Here is a 20085-nt window from a genome sequence, read left to right as displayed (position 1 = left end):
TAATTCTATAATAAAATTAAAACTAATAAATGCCCTCAAGTACCTAATTAATATAAATACTATATAATTAGATATAAAGAAATAAATTAAGTATAAATAGAACAGAAAATAAATATATAAGATAGGAGAATATTATAGGAGGAGAAGTTATATATAAAAGGCTATAGCCTTTAGTATATAACTAAAACCTTAGAAGTAATATAGATATATAGAATATTTAGGAATCTAGTACTAGGCCGGATTAGGGAATTTATATATAATTAGAGAAAGATACTATTTTTCGCGTTTTTTAGAGAGTTTCTAGTATTAGTATAACTATTTCTTTGAGAGTTATATATATAGTTACGGGATACGGGATACGGGATATAGGTAATAGAATATAGGTAATAGGATATAAAATACGAGATATAGTTATATAACCTTATATCTTATTAGTAATTCGACTAGTAAACTAGACCCTTTTAGGCTTAGTAGATTTAGGGATTATATATTAATACTATAATATTATAATCTCTATTTCTAAATAATAACTTTATTAACCTTATATAAATAGCATTTTATAACTATATAATAGTACTATATATTACTAGTAAACTAATACTTATATAGTCTATAAGGCAAATTCTATAAATTATAAAATATATCTCTTTTATTATTTATATTTTTTATATTTTTTATATTACTTAAATTATTTATATTTTCTTTATTTTCTTTTTCTCTAATATTTTTACTCTCTTTCTTTACTATTATCTTCTTTCTCTTTACTTTCTAATCTTATATCTGTTTTTATATTTGCTTTTTATATCTTATAAGTAATTAAAGCTTTAGTATAAAGGGTTTTATAAATATAAAATAAAGCTTTCTAGATTTAGTAGAATTAGTATTAAATTAATAGAAAATATAAACTTTATTATTATTATTATATTTGTAATTTATATAAGTATTATTAAATTTACTTTTTATAATTATATAGTATTTAAAAAGGCTTTTTAGTTTTTTTTTTATTACTATAAGTAATATAAGCTTAAAAGAATTTAGTTCTATAAATATATATTAAGCTTATTTCTAGATTTGCTTTATTTTTCTTTAATTCTTTTAGTTTCTTATTCTAATATAGCTTTATCTTTCTAACTTTAGCTTTATTATTAATTCGCTTTATTATTTTAGTAATATTATTAGATAATATAAAGAATTTAAAGTATTATTATAAAAGAGAAAAAAACAGAAAAAGAGAAAGTTATATATAAGAAAAAAGTTAAGAAATAGAAGAGTTTATTAATTAAATATATTAATAGAAAAGAATATTATAAATTAAGTCTAAATTATTAGAGAATATATTATAAATATTATTTTTCTATTTATTTATAGCTTTATTATCTTTTCTATTATTTTTGCTTTTACTAGAATTATTATCTAAAGTTATATTTAATATATTTTTAATAAAAGAAAGCTTTAATAATAGTATTATATATTGAAATTAAAGTTATTTTTAGAAAGAGATTAAAATTAAAGCTAAAATTAAAGCTAGTATAATTATATTTTTATTATTTATTTTTGAAATATAAAAATATATATTTAATATAACTATTTAAACCCGAATAAATTTGTAATAAATAATATCTGAAAATAAAAATATTAGTATTTAATAGCTTTAAATTAAATATATTTAAATATTAAAAAATTATAATTTTAGGTATTATAATTATAAAAATAAAAATAAAAATATTCTTTTTTTTATTAATTTATAAAAGCCAAAGTATACTAATAATAATTAAACTATATTTAACTTATATAGTTAGCTAATTTACTTTATTAATTATAAATAATTCGAGATAATTTAAATTTTTTAAATTTTTATATATAGCTTATTATATAAATTTCTATATTTTTATATTTAGTAATATTATAATTATAATTTTTAAATAAGAAGAATTCCTTTATTCTAGTATATATAATTATATTTATTTCTTATTTTTTAAATATATAGATATTAAATTAGAAAAGCTTAAGAATTTTAAATAATACTTTTTTCTAAAAAATATATATTCTTAATAAATAATAAAAGTAAATATAGAATTATATAATAATATAATTATCTTATACTAGTATTTTTATTCTCTATAAAACTATTATTTTATTTTATTTTTATTTTAAAACCTTTATTTTTCTTTTAAATTTTTTTGATTTTACTATTAATACTAAAAGCTTTTATTTTTTACTAATATTTTATTTATTAATACTTTTATTAATACTTTTATTAATACTTTTATTAATACTTTTATTAATACTTTTATTAATACTTTTATTAATACTTTTATTAATACTTTTAATAATACTTTTATTAATATTAAAAGCTAGTATTTAATTATTTTATAATCTTTTCTTTTTTCTTTAAATTCTTTCTTTTTTAATTTCTTTATTAATACTAAAAGCTAATATCTAACTATTATTTCCGAATTACTTTTATTTGAAACTTCTATATTATAAGTCTTTAACTTACTTATTTTTTAGAAAGCTAAATTTTAGATTTCTTTTTTCTTTTTCTAATATCTCTTATATTTTTAAATTCTTTAAAAATACTTTCTTTTAAACTTCTAAAAAGAAGCTAATTTTTATTTAAATTTCTCTAAACTTTAATATTTCCTTTTCTTTTCTAATATTTCTTATATCTTTAAGCTTTTTAGAAATATTCTCTTTTAAATTTCTAAAAAAGAGACTAATTTCTATTTAGATTTCTTTAAACTTTAATATTTTTTTCATTTTTTTAATACTTATAAAAGCCTTTAGACTATTACTAAATGCCTCTATTTTTTTGTCTTAAAACAAATACTAATTTATTTTATAGGAAATAGCTCTTTTTTCTTTAATTTTAATTTTTTTAATATATATTTTTTATTTTTAGGCTATTTAAATATTTCTTTATTTACTTTTATAAAATATAAACTAATTTATTTTTTAGTTTCTTTTATTTTATCTTTTTTTCGATATTATTATATATATATCTAATTAATACTAGTTTTTATAATTTATAGTTAGGCTTTCTATTTATTAAATATTCGAATATTTTATTTTACTTTTATTTTATATACTTTATTTTTCTTTTATTATAAATTAGAACTTAAATAGTATTTATTTTAAGTATTTATATTTTCGGATATATAAAACATCTATAGATTTTTCGGAATTATAAACTAGTTTATTTTAATTTAAAAAAGCTTTCTTAAAAATATTTCAGGAATTATAATATTTATTATAATCTTTTCTAAAGATTAATATAATATAAATAATTCTAGTCTATTTTCTCTTTATAGAATAAACTACTATTCTAAGTTTATATAAAAGTCTTAATTATTTCTTAAGTTAAAATATAGGTATTTTTTATTTCTATTAAATTAAATATAAAAAAGAATAAATATTTTTAGACTAGATTATAATATTAGTTAAATATTAAAACTTTTTATATTTTGCAAAATATTATTTATAGCTCGAAATATATTATATTTAATAGAACTTTTATATTTAATTATTTTATATTATAATAAAATATATTAGTATTATAATTAGAAAAGTTCTATTTTATAATCTTATTTATTATTTATAGATTTTCTAGCTAATAAATCTTGGCTAATAGCTAAGAAATTTATTAGCTATTTTATTTAAAGCCTCTAGAAATAGGAAATTACTCTAATAAAAACTTAGTATTAAAAATAGATTTAATTTATTAATTCAAATAAGGAATTTATAATAAAAGTCTCTATATATAAATAATTTTATATAATAAATTCAAGTTCCTATTTCTAGTTATATAAGTTATAATATATAATAAACTTAAACTTTTCTTGAGTTATTTTTAGAAGAATTAATAAGCTTTTTTAAATAGATTTATTAAGGCCTTAGTTTTTAAAAATATTAGTCTAGTTATTTTATTTCTTTTTTAGATAACAGTTCGGCTTTTAAAAATTATATATAAATATTAAAATAAATAAAGAAATATATTATATATATTTTTTAGATAAATTAGAATAGAATCTATAAAATTTCTATAATAAAATTAAATCTATAGTATTAGCTAGTAAAAACTTTAATAATTTTAATAAAACTTGAATTATAAGTCTAGTTTTTAGATTTCTCATTTAATTTAAAAATTAAGTAATTTATAATAAATTATTTATTATAGAATATATAATATTCTTTTCTTAAAAAATATTAGATACTAGTAATAATTCGGAAACCTTAAAGCCCTTAAAACTTTTCGTGAATTTCGGGTTTTAAAGCTTTTCTATAGTTAGCTAATTATATAAAGTTATATAATTATATAGATCTAGTATTAATATAAAGTAATTAGTAACTTTATATATAGATATAATATGGTTTTTAGTATAATTAGTCTAATATATTATATATTTATATATAAATACTTATAATTTTATTATTATAATATAATATATTTTTAATATAAAAATCCTTTTATAACTTCTTTTTTTTAGTAATAAGAAAATACTACTAATAAATAAATTCTCTAAATATAAAATATAATATATAAATAAATTAGATTTTTAGAAGCCTTCTTTATATTAAAAGCGAAATATATAATATAGTTTAAATATTAAACTCAAAAAATAAAGAATTATAAAGGCTCTAATAATTATAAAACTATATAAACTTAAATAAATTTAAGTATTATAAAAGTATTAAATTTAATAACCTGATTTTTAAATTATATAAAAACTAATTAAAGAATATTATTTTAAAGTATTAATTATAAATTCCAAATATATATATATATATATTGGTTTACTAGAAATATATAGTACTATTATATAATTATAGAATACTATTTATATAAGGTTAGTAAAGTTATTATTATTTAGAAATAGAAATTGTAGTATTATAGTATTAATATGTAATCCCTAAATCTGCTAAGCCTAAAGGGAACTAGTTTACCGGTCGAGTTATACCTGTAATACGAGATTATATAACTAGTTATATAACTAGGAAATTCGCAGTATAGCTATTCCGATAATATATTTATAAGGAAATAAAACCTAAAATAATACTAAACTAATTATAAAATATAGAAAAAAGTATATTAAATATTAGATTCATTTTTTTTTAATTACTTTAATTTTAGTAAATATTTATATATAATTTATTAGACCTTATATAATAGATTTATTTAAAAGAAATAAGATTAATTAGTCTAGAGAATTTAATAATAATAATTAAACTTCTATTTAGTATAATAAGTAAAGTACTAGTAATAGCCTAAATATTTTAGGTTTTACTTATAAAAATAAAAATATTATATTTATTAATTCTTTATATTTAATAAAAAAAAAGAAATAATATATTTATATCTTTAATATATATATTATTATAAAATAATATTTATATAATTTATAAGATTAATTATAGTTTCCTTTATTAGAGAAAAAAATAATAAAATTAAAAGAAAATCTAATAGCCTATTACTATTATTATTATTATTAGAATTAGCTTTAGTAATACTTTTTATAATACTTTTTATATTATTTTACGGCTTATAGAAATTAGTAAATAGAAAAGAATTCTAATATATATAAATTAATTAAATCTAAAAATAAAATAGAGTTTATAAAAGAAATAAAAAGTAAAAATTAGAATTAAGAGAAAGAATTATATATATATTTTTATTTATTTACTAGTTTATTAGATTTCTTTTTATTTTTAAAGTCTTATATCTATATTAGTAAATAATACTTTTTTAGGCTCTTTAGGTTTTTTAGTCTATTATTTAATTTCTTTAAATTACTATATCTTCTAAATATTCTCTAGCTTTTTATAAGTAATTTCAAAATAGAAATCTTTATATAAAGTTTCTTTTTAAGTATTTTCTAGCTTTTTATAAGTAATTATAAAATAAATATCTTTATATAAAATCTTATTCTAATATAAAATAAGAAAAATTATCTGGATATTTTTAGGACTTAAATATATATTATAATAAAAAAGATTAAAAATAATTTAAATAAAATCTAGTAAAACTATAAGTTTCTAGATTCTTTTATTATTAAAACTAGTATAAAATACTAGTTTATTTATATTATTAATAAATTAATAATAGTAGATAAGTTTACTAATATAAAAAAAGAAATAAAAAAATAGCTATTAAGAAACTATATTAGAAAAAGTAAAAAAGACTCAATTATTTATTTAAAATTAAAAGCTATTTATTAAAAAACATTTATTAGAATTTATATAAAAAATCTAGTAAAAGAAATAGAAAAAAACTTATTATTAATTTTTTTAGAAAATTAAATAGTTTTTATTTAGCTTTCTAATTCTTTATATTATTAAATATTTATTTATAAAGAACTAGTTATAAAACTATAATCTATAATTTTATAAGATTAGATCCGGCTATATTTCAATTTATAAAACCTTAAAGGGCTTTAAATAGTTTATTACTAGTATAAGAAGCTATAGTCTAAATAGTAGCCTAAATAACTCTTATATTTATAGTTTATTAAGCTTATATAATAATATAAATATTACTAGAAAAATAATTAGATTAAATAATATAACTTATAATAAAAGAAAATATAGAAAGAAATAGTTATAAAGCTATTAGAATAAAAGAAGTCTAGAATAAAATAGAAATAGTATCTAGTAGCTATATAATAATAATAATAAAAGAAATAAATATAGTAAATATTTTTAAAAGAAAAAATATAAAATAAAGATATTAAAAAAAGCTAGAAATCTAAAATATTTTAGATATAAAAAAGAAAGTAAATATAAATAGAATTTTAAAGCTATAAAGTTTAAGTTTACTAATTATATTATTCTAGATAAATAAAGTAATAGCTTTTATATTATATTTATTATTAATAAATTAATAGAATTTATAATATTAGATATTACTATATTAGTATTTAGCTATAAGATATATATTATTAGAGCAGATTTTAAGAAATAGTAATACTATTTTAAAAGATAAGAATTTAAAAATATAAAATATTTATATAATAGAAAAACTTAATAATTTTATTAATATTATTTTTAAAAGTAAAAAGGAAATTTCGAAAATAATATATATTTTAATATATCTAATTACTTTAGAATTAGCTTATTTAATTATTCTATATTATTAGAAATATTACTAATAAAGAATTATTTTTAGATAAAGTTCTAAACTATTAGAAATTATATAAATATTTTTCTAATCTATATATTACTTATATATTTTATATTTATTAGAATAATTTACTTAAGAATTCTATTTTATATAATAGTAATATTATATTTATTAGTTAGTTTCTCGAATTCTGTTAATATTAGTAATTACTTTAAGGCTATATATATTCGAATTATATATTAAAGCTAGTAATAAGTTTAAATATATAATTAATTACTATTTCTATTAATATTTTCTATATAAATATTAGCTATATTTATATTATAAAATATAAGCTTTTAATAATATTATTCTAATATTTCTTTTAATAAAAACTTATTAATATTTATATTAGTATATAAGTAAATTATTTATATAAAGCTATATAAAGTTATATTACTTATTTTAAACTAAATAATTATTAAAAATTATATTATAAAGCTTTATATTTATAGAATAACTCTAGTATTTATTATAGTTATATATTTTATAGCTATTATATATTTCCTATATATAATATACTAAGCTATATTAAGCTAGGCTAATTTATATATTTATCTAATATTTATATATTTTTCTTTTCTTAGTTTAATATTATTAGAATAAAGCTATTCTAATTTATTTTCTAAACCTAGAACTTAAACCTTATAATAATATTATATTTTATTTAAAGGTTCTATATATAGTCTAAATAGCTTACTAGCTACTATATTAAACCTAAATCTGTTTTTTCTAATTCTATAAATATTTTATAAGTTTATAAATCTATATATTTTATTTTGGATCTATTATATAGAAAATACTAGTAAAATAATTCGGTTCTATAAATATTAGTAATTATAATTCCCGGTATAAGCCAGTTCCTAAAAAATAGTTCTATATATATTAATTAAAATTAGTTATATAATTTAGTATTATAATACTAGATCTAATAGCCTTAATAAAAAGTAGTATAATTATTAGTATTTAATATTTTCTTCTAATAATAGAAAAAATAAAAAACAGATATAAGAAAATAGAATTACTTATATATTACTAATATAGCTAGCTTTTTTAAAGCTTCTATTACTAGAATTTAATTTGCTAATTCTTAATACTTTTCCCAGAAATAAAATAGTTCTATATATATAATTAATAGATTAGCTATCTATAAAAATATAAAGTATATTTTAATAATAAAAGAAAGTTTAAAGCCTTAATTAGCTCTAAAGAAATAAGGGTAGTAGCCTATTTAAATCTAAATCTAAAAATACTATTATATAATTAAATAAATAATTTAATTAGAAATTCCGATATATATTTAAATAATATTATATAAATAAATATTAATATAAGTATATATTTTAATTTCAAATAATAATAGCTTATTATATCTATTAATTAACTAAATCTAGTTTGACCCAGATATAATATATTCTTTTTTCTTATATTATATCTGTTATATTTATAATATAATTACTTCGGGATTAAGAAATTATAATATTATATATAAGCTCTTTCTATAAATAATAAAATATATTAATAAATAAGGCTCTAACTTTTTAAGCTAGAATAAAACTATAAAATATAGAAAAACTAACCGGATTACTAGAAAACCTTATTAATAGAAATATATATATAAATATTACTATTTATAACCTATAATTTATCTATTATTTAGCTTATTTTATAGTATTATAAATAGTTACTTATTTGCTATTTATTTATTTATTATAATTATATAATAAATAAAACTAAGCTTTTTATATATATAAATAACTCTAGTAATTAAAGCTATATAGCTATAATTCTCAAGATTCTCAAGTATTTCCTTATTTATATCTTCTAGATAATATAGAATTATAATTTATATATAAAGAAAAGATATATTTAAATATTCTATTCTTATAATTACTATTAGACTATATATGAATTAACTAAGATTCTATATAAATCTTTTAATTTATTTGTAATTTCTTCTTAATTAATATTTATATAAGCTTATTTAATAATAGCTTTATAATATAGTAATAGATTTATTGAAAGTTATAATATTATTTTAATAAAATCTATTAAGTTAAAGGCACGCTTTACTATTATAATATATTTTCTAGTAATATAAGTACTAAATTATTTAAGTAATAGTACTTCTATATAATTTTATTAACTAATTACTAAAAAAAAAGTAATTAGCCGGCTTTTTAGTTAGTTTAATAGTTTAATTTTCTTATTTTTAATCTCGGGAATATTAAGGAAATTATTAGATCCTATTAATAGTATTATCCTAGAAGGGCTTATAGCCTATAGTTATCTGACTATAATAATTTATAATAAATACTTAATTTAATATTATACTACCCGGCCTAATTTTGGCACGATTTTACGCGGTAGTATGGGTTCTTACTTCGTTAATTAGACAAGCAAGCAGCCTTACTATTATTGCGTTATTCAAGCCGAAAGTCACGTGTGCGGGGCGCCAGTGCGAAAATCAAAAAATCAGAAAATCACTTTTCGCTTCTCGGATTTGTCCGCTAGCTAGCTGTGGGCCTCAGTACACGTGAAGCGCGGAGAGCATCAAGCACTTGAACACTGGCTATTACGTACGGTTCTTATCAACTGCTATCTACTTGCTTTATATAGCGATGTGCCAGAGCCTAGGGAGATTAGCTTCCGTAGTCAAACTGACTTCCGGATGCAATTAGTCACTGCACTTGTAGCTAAAGGGAGGGAACGAGAGGTTTTCCCAAAGAGAAGAATATCACGAATTGGTCAGGGAGTAGGTCAGGTGCCTAGAAGGTCACATGAATTGGTTAAGCTTAGGAGGAGAGGCATATGTGTATATTGTAAAGGACTGAGATTTGGAGACCGGCCGAAAAAACGAGTTGCACTAGCTCAAATTGCATCGAATGAAGGCAGGGAGAGCTCACATCACGTCTCTATCTATGGCTGTAAGCAGTGCGATGTTAGTTTATGTAAGGATCGTGGTTGTTTTGATGTATTCCATAGATGAAGATAGAATTGATGCTTTTTAGGGGGTAATTGAGCCTTCTGATTGGCTAGAATTACGCGGGAACTGGTGCGCACGGACCAGGGTCGGGCTGGCCGCAGTCGAACGGATAGGCGGGGTAAACCCTATATATACACCCAGTATATAAACTACAGCTGTACGGCGTACACCGTATCACAGAGTTCCAACACTTTTCACCGAAAGTGGACAGCCTGTTCGCGTCGTAGCATATCCTTTCCCTTGTAACAAAAGCACAAGCGAGCTCTAAAGTCTCATTCAAGTATTAACGTCCCATGTGACTCGAAAAGCCCAGTCCAAACCAAAAAAAAATATTATTGGAAAATGGAGATATGACTAAACAACTGGTCAGGCGCGCTGATACAGTAAATTTCTGTCCGAAGTCTACGAGGTTTCCATTGGCTTGTGTAGCCCTACTCCCTTGGTGTCACTTTAATCTGATTTGCTATACCTTTAAGCGATAGATTATCAATGACGCAGGGAGGCTGTGTTGTCTGAAACTAGGTGGTACAAAGGTTACACAAAAGTATAATTGGTTGGCCAAACTCTAGTTTGGCCAAATAGCATCGAGAATGGAAGATTCCGTTGCATGCTGCGCCCAAACCAAGAGTTCCCTTCGTCAGGCTGTGCGCCTGGCGCCCTGGGCCAGGCTCAGGAGCTTCCAGTAGGAGGGCCAGGAGGCGTTGTTCTTGTGGGACCTGCATTTTCGAAACGCGAGACGTAAGCTGTGTTGAACATGGATTTGGCAGCCTCGTGCTTGCCTTCAATAGTTAAAAGAATGTTCAGTTCCTCTCATGCCACATCGCGCCTTAAACCTCTTCCACATTTTAGCAAGGGTCAGGAAATACCCTAGAAATCGACTGACTATGAACTTGTTACAGGTCATCCATCATGGAATTACAATTGGGGAGGTGGCTGGGATCATTAGTGGTGTGACATCTCTCGGTAAGCTATGCCTATGACATAGATTTCAAGAAGTCTACCTTCGCTGACTGGATGAAGTTTCTCTTACGTTGCCCCTAATTGTTGCACTTATCCTGGTTTGGTCAATCAAAAACCGGCAATTGAACGCTTCCACATGGTCCAGTACAGCGAAAACACTCCAAGGAACACTCTGGCCGATGCTTCTGCAATCTGATAGTGCTCGGGGGACCTTTGTAGCTCGTCAAGTAACAATCGTTTCCACAACCCTTACCTGTGCCGTGGTGCTATTATTCGCAGCCCATATCATTACACCACTACCTCTTACGGAAGAAATTCAGCCTGCGAGCGATACCTCTCCTGTTTCATTTGTTTACGCTCGTGATTTGACATTTTTTGGGCAAGGAACAGCAGCACGACCCACTCAACCTTTGCACCGGAGTTGTGGAACCAAAGTGTACACAGATTGCACACCCTCTCAGGAGCTTTTTGACAAGCTCTCTTCTGGGAGTATTGGGACTACAATAGCAGGTCCCAGGGACATACAGTTTCGGAATTTCTTCTTTTATCAGAATCAAACGTCAAGTAACGAAAGTATTACGGTGGGGCTGACTCGGCCGATGCAATACCTACTATTAAATACCGACTACACCATTGTGGAAGGGCTTATTGTTGACCCAAATAATGGCGGCATTGGCTTTCGTAATCATACCGTCCCTACCGGCCTACAACTAGGTGCGACTTGGCAGGAAGACATCCTGTGGGTCCAACCTGAGACGGTCTGTACCGCCAATAACTTCTCGATACACTTCCCATTCGGAAATACTCATCTGAACCAACTTTTCGATGGTGTCGACACAGGTGTTGATCCGAATGCCGCAACGGACCGATATCTGCAGGATGATGGAGCCTTTGCTTCTAGGAATTGGAGTATTCCATCACCACGCTGGGACATCTATGGTGAAGACTCTCTTTGGAACATTACTGGTCCAATCCCCGACCTGGCACAGAGAGCCTTTCTCGGAGCTTGGTGGGATAATCACTTCACGGCAAGTGCGCTGAAACTTTCTCAAAATTCAACGACATACATTGGAAACAAGTACGACCAGGAATTCAAGAATTACACATCAATTATTAATCCTTTTGCAATTACGATTAGCAATATCGATGGCGCTTTCATGGATCCATCATGGGCGTACAATCTTTGGAAATTTGTTACCGACAACTTGCAGCGTTACTTCCCCATCGCGGATTTTATTCCAGGAGTCAACGCCTCCTCCAAATTTGTACACAACTTCCTGGCGTATGGTATGATGCGAGATTTTATGGAAATGTGGAATGAGTGCTAATTCATTGAAGGCCACCGCTGCTTTGGGTTTGACGACTTCGATCAACCCAACCCATTAAAGCCATATATCAGATGCGGCAATCTCTACGGCGTTGCCATTCCTGACGACCCCCGCCAGAATGAATTTCAGATTGGAGCCATGGTCGGTCAACCAGTATACACCTGTGCCAGTTCAGTCAAGGCTATGATCAAAACCGTCGAATTTACTTTCAATGGCACTTCAAGCTTGAATAACGTTGTCGTTTCAAGCATCATAGATAAAAACTATACGAGTCCGGAAGCCGAGCCTTTATGGGGAGTTGAGAATGTTGACCCGTCTCTAAATCTCAATATCAGCGATATCAATCTCCTCTGGGGGCTTGTCAGTGATCTCTATGAGAACGACCCTGAAATATCGACAATTCGAGGAAAGGAATTCTATCTCCCTGTGGCATATTCTTTCACTGATATGAGTGTGTTCAAAGACAGTCTTGCCGTTACTTCAGTCTTCACCACCGCTTGGAGCAGTGTTTACCAGGAGGTAGCCTGGATAGCTGGAACATCTTTCGGTGGGCTACCTTCATACTCGGGAGATATCCAATATTCCTTGTTCCTCAAGTGGCGCAATCTCTCGCGTACGAAAGATGGTGCTGCACAGATTTTAAACCTTATCTGGACAGATCTTGTGGCCTCTGCTGTGGTGGGAACGAAGACTGGCTTCGATAACTCTGTTTCCTCAGATGGTGGCGTTTTGGGCAAGAGAGAAGCTCATAAACATCACTCCGTCGTCATTTACGGCAACTTGCTGTTCGCGATACCAGCAGCCTTTGTCCTCCTTCTGTGGATCTTAATGCTGGTCATGGCAATTGTCCTCCTGATCTCGAGGAAAGTTACTGGAGACATGCTTTCCTATTACATGAATCAATCTTCTCTCGGCAGAGCCGTTCTAAACGCAGAGCAATCTAACTCACGAATAGCAACATCCAGTTCAAGCCAGTGGGTAAAGGAATTTGGAAATGATATCATTGGAATAAGACCTTATACTCGGCGAGCATTGATATCGAACCACGATGGGGCTAGGCAGCGAGGGCAATCGCTAGTGCAGCAGCATGGTGAAGAGGGCGATGAGTCAACAGAGTTGGAGATCATGGAAGAAGAGCCCAGGGTTGAAACGGAAGACTTTAGGAGCGGGACACTATATAAACTCTTGCAGAGGAAGACTCTTTAATAATGAGAATGATATGTTGCTCAAGGAGGACGCTCGCTTAATTGGCAAATGTTGAGGCATGTCGACACGTTTGCTCCTAGATATTACTTGCTTTTGGATCCATACCTATAGGATTTGAGCATAGCCTTCCATATATCCGTATCGAACCGCTCGAGGTTCAAGGCGTAAAGATATTCCAGCCACTTGCTCAATAAAGAAGCACTATACTATACGTTATATTGATTATACTAAGATTCGGCCTGGCTAAACCGAACGTAGACGTCCCGGAGATCTTTGACTGCTCGCCACCGTCGTTTGTACTCCTCGTGCATTAGCACATTCCCCACCAGGATATTCTCTCCGTGCGGAGGTGCAAACCGCCATATTACCCAATTGATCTTAGGTAAGAACCAGCCAAGTGCATACCGTTCGATTATCTCCTGTATACCCAGACCTTCTTTTACAACCGACTTCTTATTCCGGAGACTCTCCCAGCGATCCTTGTATAGTAGTGATTTACGCTGGATCAGGTTATTACTAAAGCAAAACCGTAGCGCCCTTAATGTAGTCACCATAATAATCGTTTTCTGGTAGCCAGTATATTATGGCTATATGCGCAAGTATATACTCAAAGATAAAACAGTACTTGTTAATCTGGGCATAGAGAAAGCCGAGAAGCTCTTTGGTAGGGACGATGTAATAAGGGAGTGGAGGCGGGCCAGTATTAATCTCATCGTCATATAGGCCCTTTAACGCCACTACTGAGTAATCTTCTCCATTATTGTCAAGGAGATACAGTATTCTTCTCGGATACCATACGACTTCTATTAGTTATTAACCAGATTGGCATGAGTACGGTTCTTACTGTGGAGGTAGCCAAACTCGCAGATACCTTTCGAAAAGGTAATGCCTCTATTTTCCTGCTAAAGTGACCGGATATATCCAGGGTCTAAGGCCAAATTCTCAAGGGACTTATTATCGAAGATGTACACTTTCGTTATATCAAATAGAATCTTGATTAGGGTATAGAATTAAGAGTATATTAATCCGTCTTGGTTCTTTTTCCCTTGCGGCGCCGCAAAGAGTATCTGACCTATCATATCCCGTATTATTGCCCAGGGATATATCGTATATTTGGGATTCCCCTTAGCTGGACTTCCGTCGGGATTAACAATAGTCCGCGTCTTTGCATACGCATCCAAGCAACACTTTTTCTATAAGAACACTTCTGCCTTATAGTCTGCTGGGATCTGGTCATACGGGAGAGCACTGTCTTCCGATATAATCTGCTTTGCGAGATTAATAAACGTGCGATTCTTGTTATAGGATTATGGGTCAGTTGCCTGAGACCAAGATTTAGCCCAACCTTCGTAAGCCATATTTAGGCCACTATCCATATCCATAAATTCCAATTTGGTATTCTTTACGTGTATAAAGAGGCTAGCATCTCGGAATCGATGGTATCCAGGGCTCTCGGTAATGGTTTCGAGAATTTGGCTCTAGAGAGAGTCGAGGTACTATGCTATAATGCGTGCTTAGAAGCTGTTCTCTTAAAGAATCCTTCCGAGCAAGGCTCTCTATAAACAATGCAATCGAATCTGCGTTAGTGATGCGAGTGGTAGCAGGGTAATATTGCAGAATATTAGAGGATCGGATAGTTTTGTGGATGGCAGGAGCCAGAATCGCATTATACTACAGCTCTTAGTCCTGCTTACTAAGGTACGTGGAATACTCATAGTTACTCTCGGCATGAAGCGCAGGAAAGAAGACGAACATGAGCAGCCCCTCCATACCAATTATAGAGCCAAAGTAGTAATGGGGTATCTTGTAAAGAGGAGCTTATTTTTGAGTTAATACTCCGCGTTTATTATATAAAGGAACTTTGAGGCCAAAGTAAATATCTGTATTGAGATTAAGAAAGGATATATTTTAGGAAACCAATTAATGCCTTGATATGCAATCGCTAAACTAGTAGAAAAGCAGCACGTACTATTGATATTAAATGATACCTTAGCAGGACGATTCTTCCGACTAGTAGCATAATATTGCGATAAGCAGAGATTCCTGGGCAGCTTTTCATTACGAGTTCCGACATCTTTAGGAGCAGCTAATAAGCTAGTGCCTTCAAATACTGCTTGGCAGTCCAGTCCGCCGAAGTCCATTGGCTTTATTAACTTACTGCTTCTAAGCACGTCTGGAAGCCGGGTTACTCCATTATATCCATGGAGAAATGCAGTGACCTCATAGAGAGAAGAGCACTTAGAATATACGTCGGGGAGCTAATGGTGCCTTTGGTGTAATTAGTCTGCCTGGCGGTATTGCTCGTGAGTACAGCCCTGGAAATTCCGCAGCTGCTTGGCAAACTTAAAAGCAGTCCGCTCAGTTGGCGCCGGGGAAGCATCTGCATTTGCGGAAGTTGCTGCATCTGGGACTGTTGCGTCTGGGGAAACTGTTGCCGCTGGGGCAGGAGCAGGAGCAGGTGTTGGGGTGGCGGCAGCTGGTGGTGCAGGAGTCACTGACTGGGCGGGGGAAGAAGGCTCGAGGCTTTTAATCCGACAAAAGGGTGAAGACAGAGCATTGCTAAGGGATCTTTGCGTGGGTGCTGGGAAAGATAAATTGCTCGGGGTCCCTGCTAGCAAAGATTTCATCCAAGATAACAGGTTATTCTTCTGTGCTGGGAATGATGTGCTTCGTCTACTAGTAGGCTTCCTGCCATTGCTCTTGTCCAATAATTGCACAGAAGGCGAGCTATGCTGAGTTCGCGTTTGCGGCAGGGTTGTACTCTCTCTTAATCTTTGGATATTGGCTGATGCATTAAAAGCATACGAACTAGCAATGCTATTCTCATCCCGTGCTATCGGCTCATCTATATCGTCAAATTGCAAAATGCAGGAACGCTGTAAATCACCCTCACTTATTCCGTCTCCCTCAGCCCCCGCAGTCGTCTGCAAGCCGGAAACGTCTTATGTATGTGCCATTCCCCTATTATGCTCTGCTTGTATGTTGGCGGCCCGCATCGCTAGCAAAATCTCTGCCATTTCTGCCTCTCGCTCCCCTAGTTCCGCATTGGCTTCTTGTTCTTTCATCCGTATATCCCTGATCTCCTTATTGATTTTCATGTCTTCCTCCGTAGGCAGTTCTGCAGACTGCCGGGGGTTCGGTCGCGCATTGGGATCGAGGGGAATTTGAACATCGTGGCTCGTACGGAGACCGGTTTCGAGAGGAGTTTCTTCGGGGATGTCTGCTGCAGTAGAGGCTCGTATGCGATGAAGTCTGCTGGGCCAGCTGGTTGACGCGCCTGTTGACGCGACTGATGATACCAACGCAGCTTACTCTCTCTCGCAGCCTCTATGGCAGCTTCTTTAGTAATGTGCTTTCTTGGTCTGCCGCCGCGTTTCTTTGGAGATTGATTTGGAGCCATTGGAGTAAAATATGAAGAAGTAAGCAGCTTCTTGGGCGCACTCATTCAAGACTAGAACAAAACCTCGATTCGGTTAGCGCCGTTCCCCTGGATTCCATGCAAATTAAATGAGCTTGCAACGCACCCAATCCTTTTTATAACAATAAAAAATTAGATATTATTATATATCTATAACTAAATTATTCATTTCAATTTAATCCTTTTATTTATTCTCATAACTGGTGGTGTTGAAGGGAGTTGAAGTAGGACTAGAAAAAAACATCGATTCGGTAACCTTAAGCGGTCAGTGTCGGCAGTACTCCGGATTTTCGATAAATCAGGAAATGCCACTCAACGTCACCTTCCGTTAATCGACCATATCTTCCACCACAACGTCGCAATGGCAATACGAATACCTGGAGCATAATTCCCGATAAATTTTGGATAGAAAACATACTTTAAATGCCAAATCCCATCCTGACCTTCACCCGATAAAATCTATTGATCCCTGTCAGATGATCGGGAGCTCTGCTTCTCCTGACTGACTCTCGGGCATGATGACGGATGGATCTGCGGGTGGTGCTGGATGGTACCCCCATCTGGATGGATGGGCTGTATATGGAGAAGTTGTCATCATCACCGCTGAAGCTGGGCTAGGCCACTACGGGCTGACAATGACGTACTGGTATTGGACAACGGCAGCCTTGGAAGAACTTCAGGAAGTATCGATGGAAGCTGGGGATCTTGTATGAAAGGTAGTTGTTGTCTGGATGGAAAAGCACTGCTGTTCGGAACGCAACCTCGGCGACCTTCAATATTGTAGCCTAGATACCGGCGTTAGTAGATATCTAATATGAACCCCTAACCCTAAGTAATTGACCTTCTTTTTGAAGAGATTGACAGAAAATTGATTGTTACATTCTAGTTGAAAGGTAAAGATACGCGTTTTGTTGTTGAGGTGGCGCACTCGCTTGTATGGCGCACTTGCTTATGAAATATATTAAAGGGCTATTCTTCGAACTAGTAATTTAATAATGTCTTCGGAACTTGCAAGTAAATCTATTTTGCAAAACAGACCTAACGAGCCCAAGCTCATAGGTCTGTGCGCTACAGGGCATTTTACATACAAATAAAAATAAAAATTCTTTTAAACTTGAAGTTTTAATTTTGCGAAGTGTAATTTAGCTATTTTCATACCCTTTCCCACGATCATAGATTATTATAATTAATAGAGGTCGTGAACTTTTGATGTGAAAGTTGTCAATTCTAGGTTCTAAGGCCTGAAAGCGTTTTCGCGAAGCCTGAAGATACCTAGAAAATGCCCTGTGCGCACAGACCCATGAGCTTGGGCTCGTAAGGTTACATAATAGTAGAAATGCATTTTAAAGCACCAATCGTACCCTGACAGCTCCATAAAGAAATATATGTCTCGGTCGTGTTCCTGGGAGAACTGCGAGCAACATGATGTCGCCTTCGGTCTTAAATCTCAGCACTTCGGGTTCGTGTCCCTAATGAAGTGTCGGTTTTAACGAGCGGGGCACACTTCCCTTTCCTTAACCAGACATCACCTAATCCTATACACCAGAACCTCTCCACTAGCTTCGTTGTTCATGGCACCGTCGACGTATGCAGGCCCAAGAAAAGAGTAGACACACGCGCCGGCATTGCCCATCTCTTTCCGCAGTAGAACCGGGTAGCTACAGCCCCAGAGCACGCAGGCAACATCTCCCCCCCAAGCGTCACGCGGGCCTATACCAGGGTGTCCATCCTCCGTGATAAAACAAATGCGCTCGTGCAATCTGAGGAAGATGCTCTCAAACCTACCACCAGCGACTTCCAACTGCTCGACGCTCATCGTGGCGTCCCAGAGGTCGATTAGTGAGGTGACGTTCTCTGTTTCGAACTGGTAAAATACTTTATCGCCGGCGACCAGATGGAAGGTTTTGTCTCTATTATCTATAGTAATAGGCCTGCCCGATTTTAGGCTAACTCTAATACTCAGACAAAATTTGCCAGTTATCGTATTATTGGTTCGCAACTTCCTATAGTAGCTTGTTTAACCTATATAGAAGTATATTGTATATAGATATTATTGCAGCCTTGCAATCTTCTTGGCTTTTTATTGGATAACCGAGACTACTACTGGTAATTGGCCCAACTACCGGATCTCGGGTAGTGGAATATAAATAGTATAATATGGAGCATGAGTTTTATATAATATCTGGTCCTTAAATCAGTTCGAAACAAGATTTATCCATCCCTGATTCTTTACTACTTAATATATTATCCTCCAAATTATAGTTATCAAATCTATCTTACAGAGGTTTTGGCTGGTTGCTATTCAATAGTGGCTACCTTGTCGACAAATCAACTTAATCCGCAAGAAGGTAAATTTGGACCTTTTATAGTCTTGGGCTTTACTGCACCTGTTCCTTGGAAATCTGCAGAATATTGGGCTATCTCCATATACTCGAGATACTCTAGCCTTAAAGATTCGAAATGTTTTATATCTAAGAGCTGAGATCTAAACTCGTCGAAACTGGAAATTTGAGGGTTGCCCCCCTCTATACCCACTCTTTATTAGAGCCCTTTGTTATTGCCCTTAGTTAGAAAAATTTCGTTTGTCTCAGTGGCCTTTAACCCTTGAACTATGTCCAAGTTTCTAGTTTTCGTATATCGTATAAACGAGAATGCAGTTCTCAGATCAAGTTTCGCTAGCGAATATTCTCGTGTAAAGTTACGGGTCCAACATTTGACTCAATTTTGCGTTTGCACTATAGGTTTTAACTTAAGTATTGACTTCTTGGTTCTCCAAGTGTCTTCTTCTCCTAACTTCCTCCTTTGCTCAAGTGCATTCTGTTACAGTGGCTTTAAGGCAAGTATATCGAATTCTGCTTCTAATTATCTATAGAGGAGTGACTGTCAAAGAAGCTTAGTCTTGAAAGAAAGTTGGTATGCTTGAAATCCACAATGTTGGCGCCTTTATCTGGAGGTTGGTAGAGTAGACAACGATGCTAGGGGATTTTTAATGTAAGACGAATTACTTGGCGTTGAAAGATAAAGATTTTAA

The 20085-nt window shown here is 30.3% G+C and overlaps 4 protein-coding genes across 4 annotated transcripts; 2 read left to right on the top strand and 2 right to left on the bottom strand.

The window, feature by feature from the left end:
• Positions 1 to 10975: 10975 nt before the first annotated feature.
• K444DRAFT_615045 (uncharacterized protein) lies at positions 10976 to 13832 on the top strand. The gene is made up of 3 exons (XM_024880641.1): positions 10976 to 11105; positions 11163 to 12389; positions 12441 to 13832. Exons 1-3 carry the CDS (start codon positions 11027 to 11029, stop codon positions 13634 to 13636), a joined length of 2502 nt encoding a protein of 833 aa, XP_024734546.1. The 5' UTR covers positions 10976 to 11026; the 3' UTR covers positions 13637 to 13832.
• Positions 13833 to 15148: 1316 nt separating this feature from the next.
• Positions 15149 to 15889, bottom strand: K444DRAFT_691778 (uncharacterized protein; the record flags this gene model as incomplete). The annotated part of the gene is made up of 1 exon (XM_024887806.1): positions 15149 to 15889. A coding segment is annotated over one exon (424 nt), but the record flags the coding sequence as incomplete, so codon positions are not given.
• Positions 15890 to 16385: 496 nt separating this feature from the next.
• K444DRAFT_665156 (uncharacterized protein) lies at positions 16386 to 17036 on the bottom strand (the record flags this gene model as incomplete). Its single annotated transcript, XM_024887048.1, has 2 exons — positions 16386 to 16856; positions 16949 to 17036. 2 exons carry the CDS (start codon positions 17034 to 17036, stop codon positions 16579 to 16581), a joined length of 366 nt encoding a protein of 121 aa, XP_024734544.1. The 3' UTR covers positions 16386 to 16578.
• Positions 17037 to 17361: 325 nt separating this feature from the next.
• Positions 17362 to 17841, top strand: K444DRAFT_615044 (uncharacterized protein). Its single transcript, XM_024880640.1, has one exon. It carries the CDS (start codon positions 17570 to 17572, stop codon positions 17765 to 17767), a length of 198 nt encoding a protein of 65 aa, XP_024734543.1. The 5' UTR covers positions 17362 to 17569; the 3' UTR covers positions 17768 to 17841.
• The last annotated feature ends 2244 nt before the right edge of the window (positions 17842 to 20085 follow it).

Source organism: Hyaloscypha bicolor (genome assembly GCF_002865645.1).
Source record: "Hyaloscypha bicolor E unplaced genomic scaffold K444scaffold_116, whole genome shotgun sequence".
Taxonomy (NCBI): Eukaryota; Fungi; Ascomycota; class Leotiomycetes; order Helotiales; family Hyaloscyphaceae; genus Hyaloscypha; species Hyaloscypha bicolor.
This window is presented reverse-complemented; position numbering and strand designations above follow the sequence as displayed.

Coding starts and splice junctions, on each gene's coding strand:
- K444DRAFT_615045 (XM_024880641.1), top strand. CDS start 11,027: ATGAACTTGTTACAGGTCATCCATCATGGAATTACAATTGGGGAGGTG. Junction 11,106..11,162: donor TAGTGGTGTGACATCTCTCG/GTAAGCTATGCC, acceptor GACTGGATGAAG/TTTCTCTTACGTTGCCCCTA. Junction 12,390..12,440: donor ACACAACTTCCTGGCGTATG/GTATGATGCGAG, acceptor AATTCATTGAAG/GCCACCGCTGCTTTGGGTTT.
- K444DRAFT_615044 (XM_024880640.1), top strand. CDS start 17,570: ATGATGACGGATGGATCTGCGGGTGGTGCTGGATGGTACCCCCATCTG.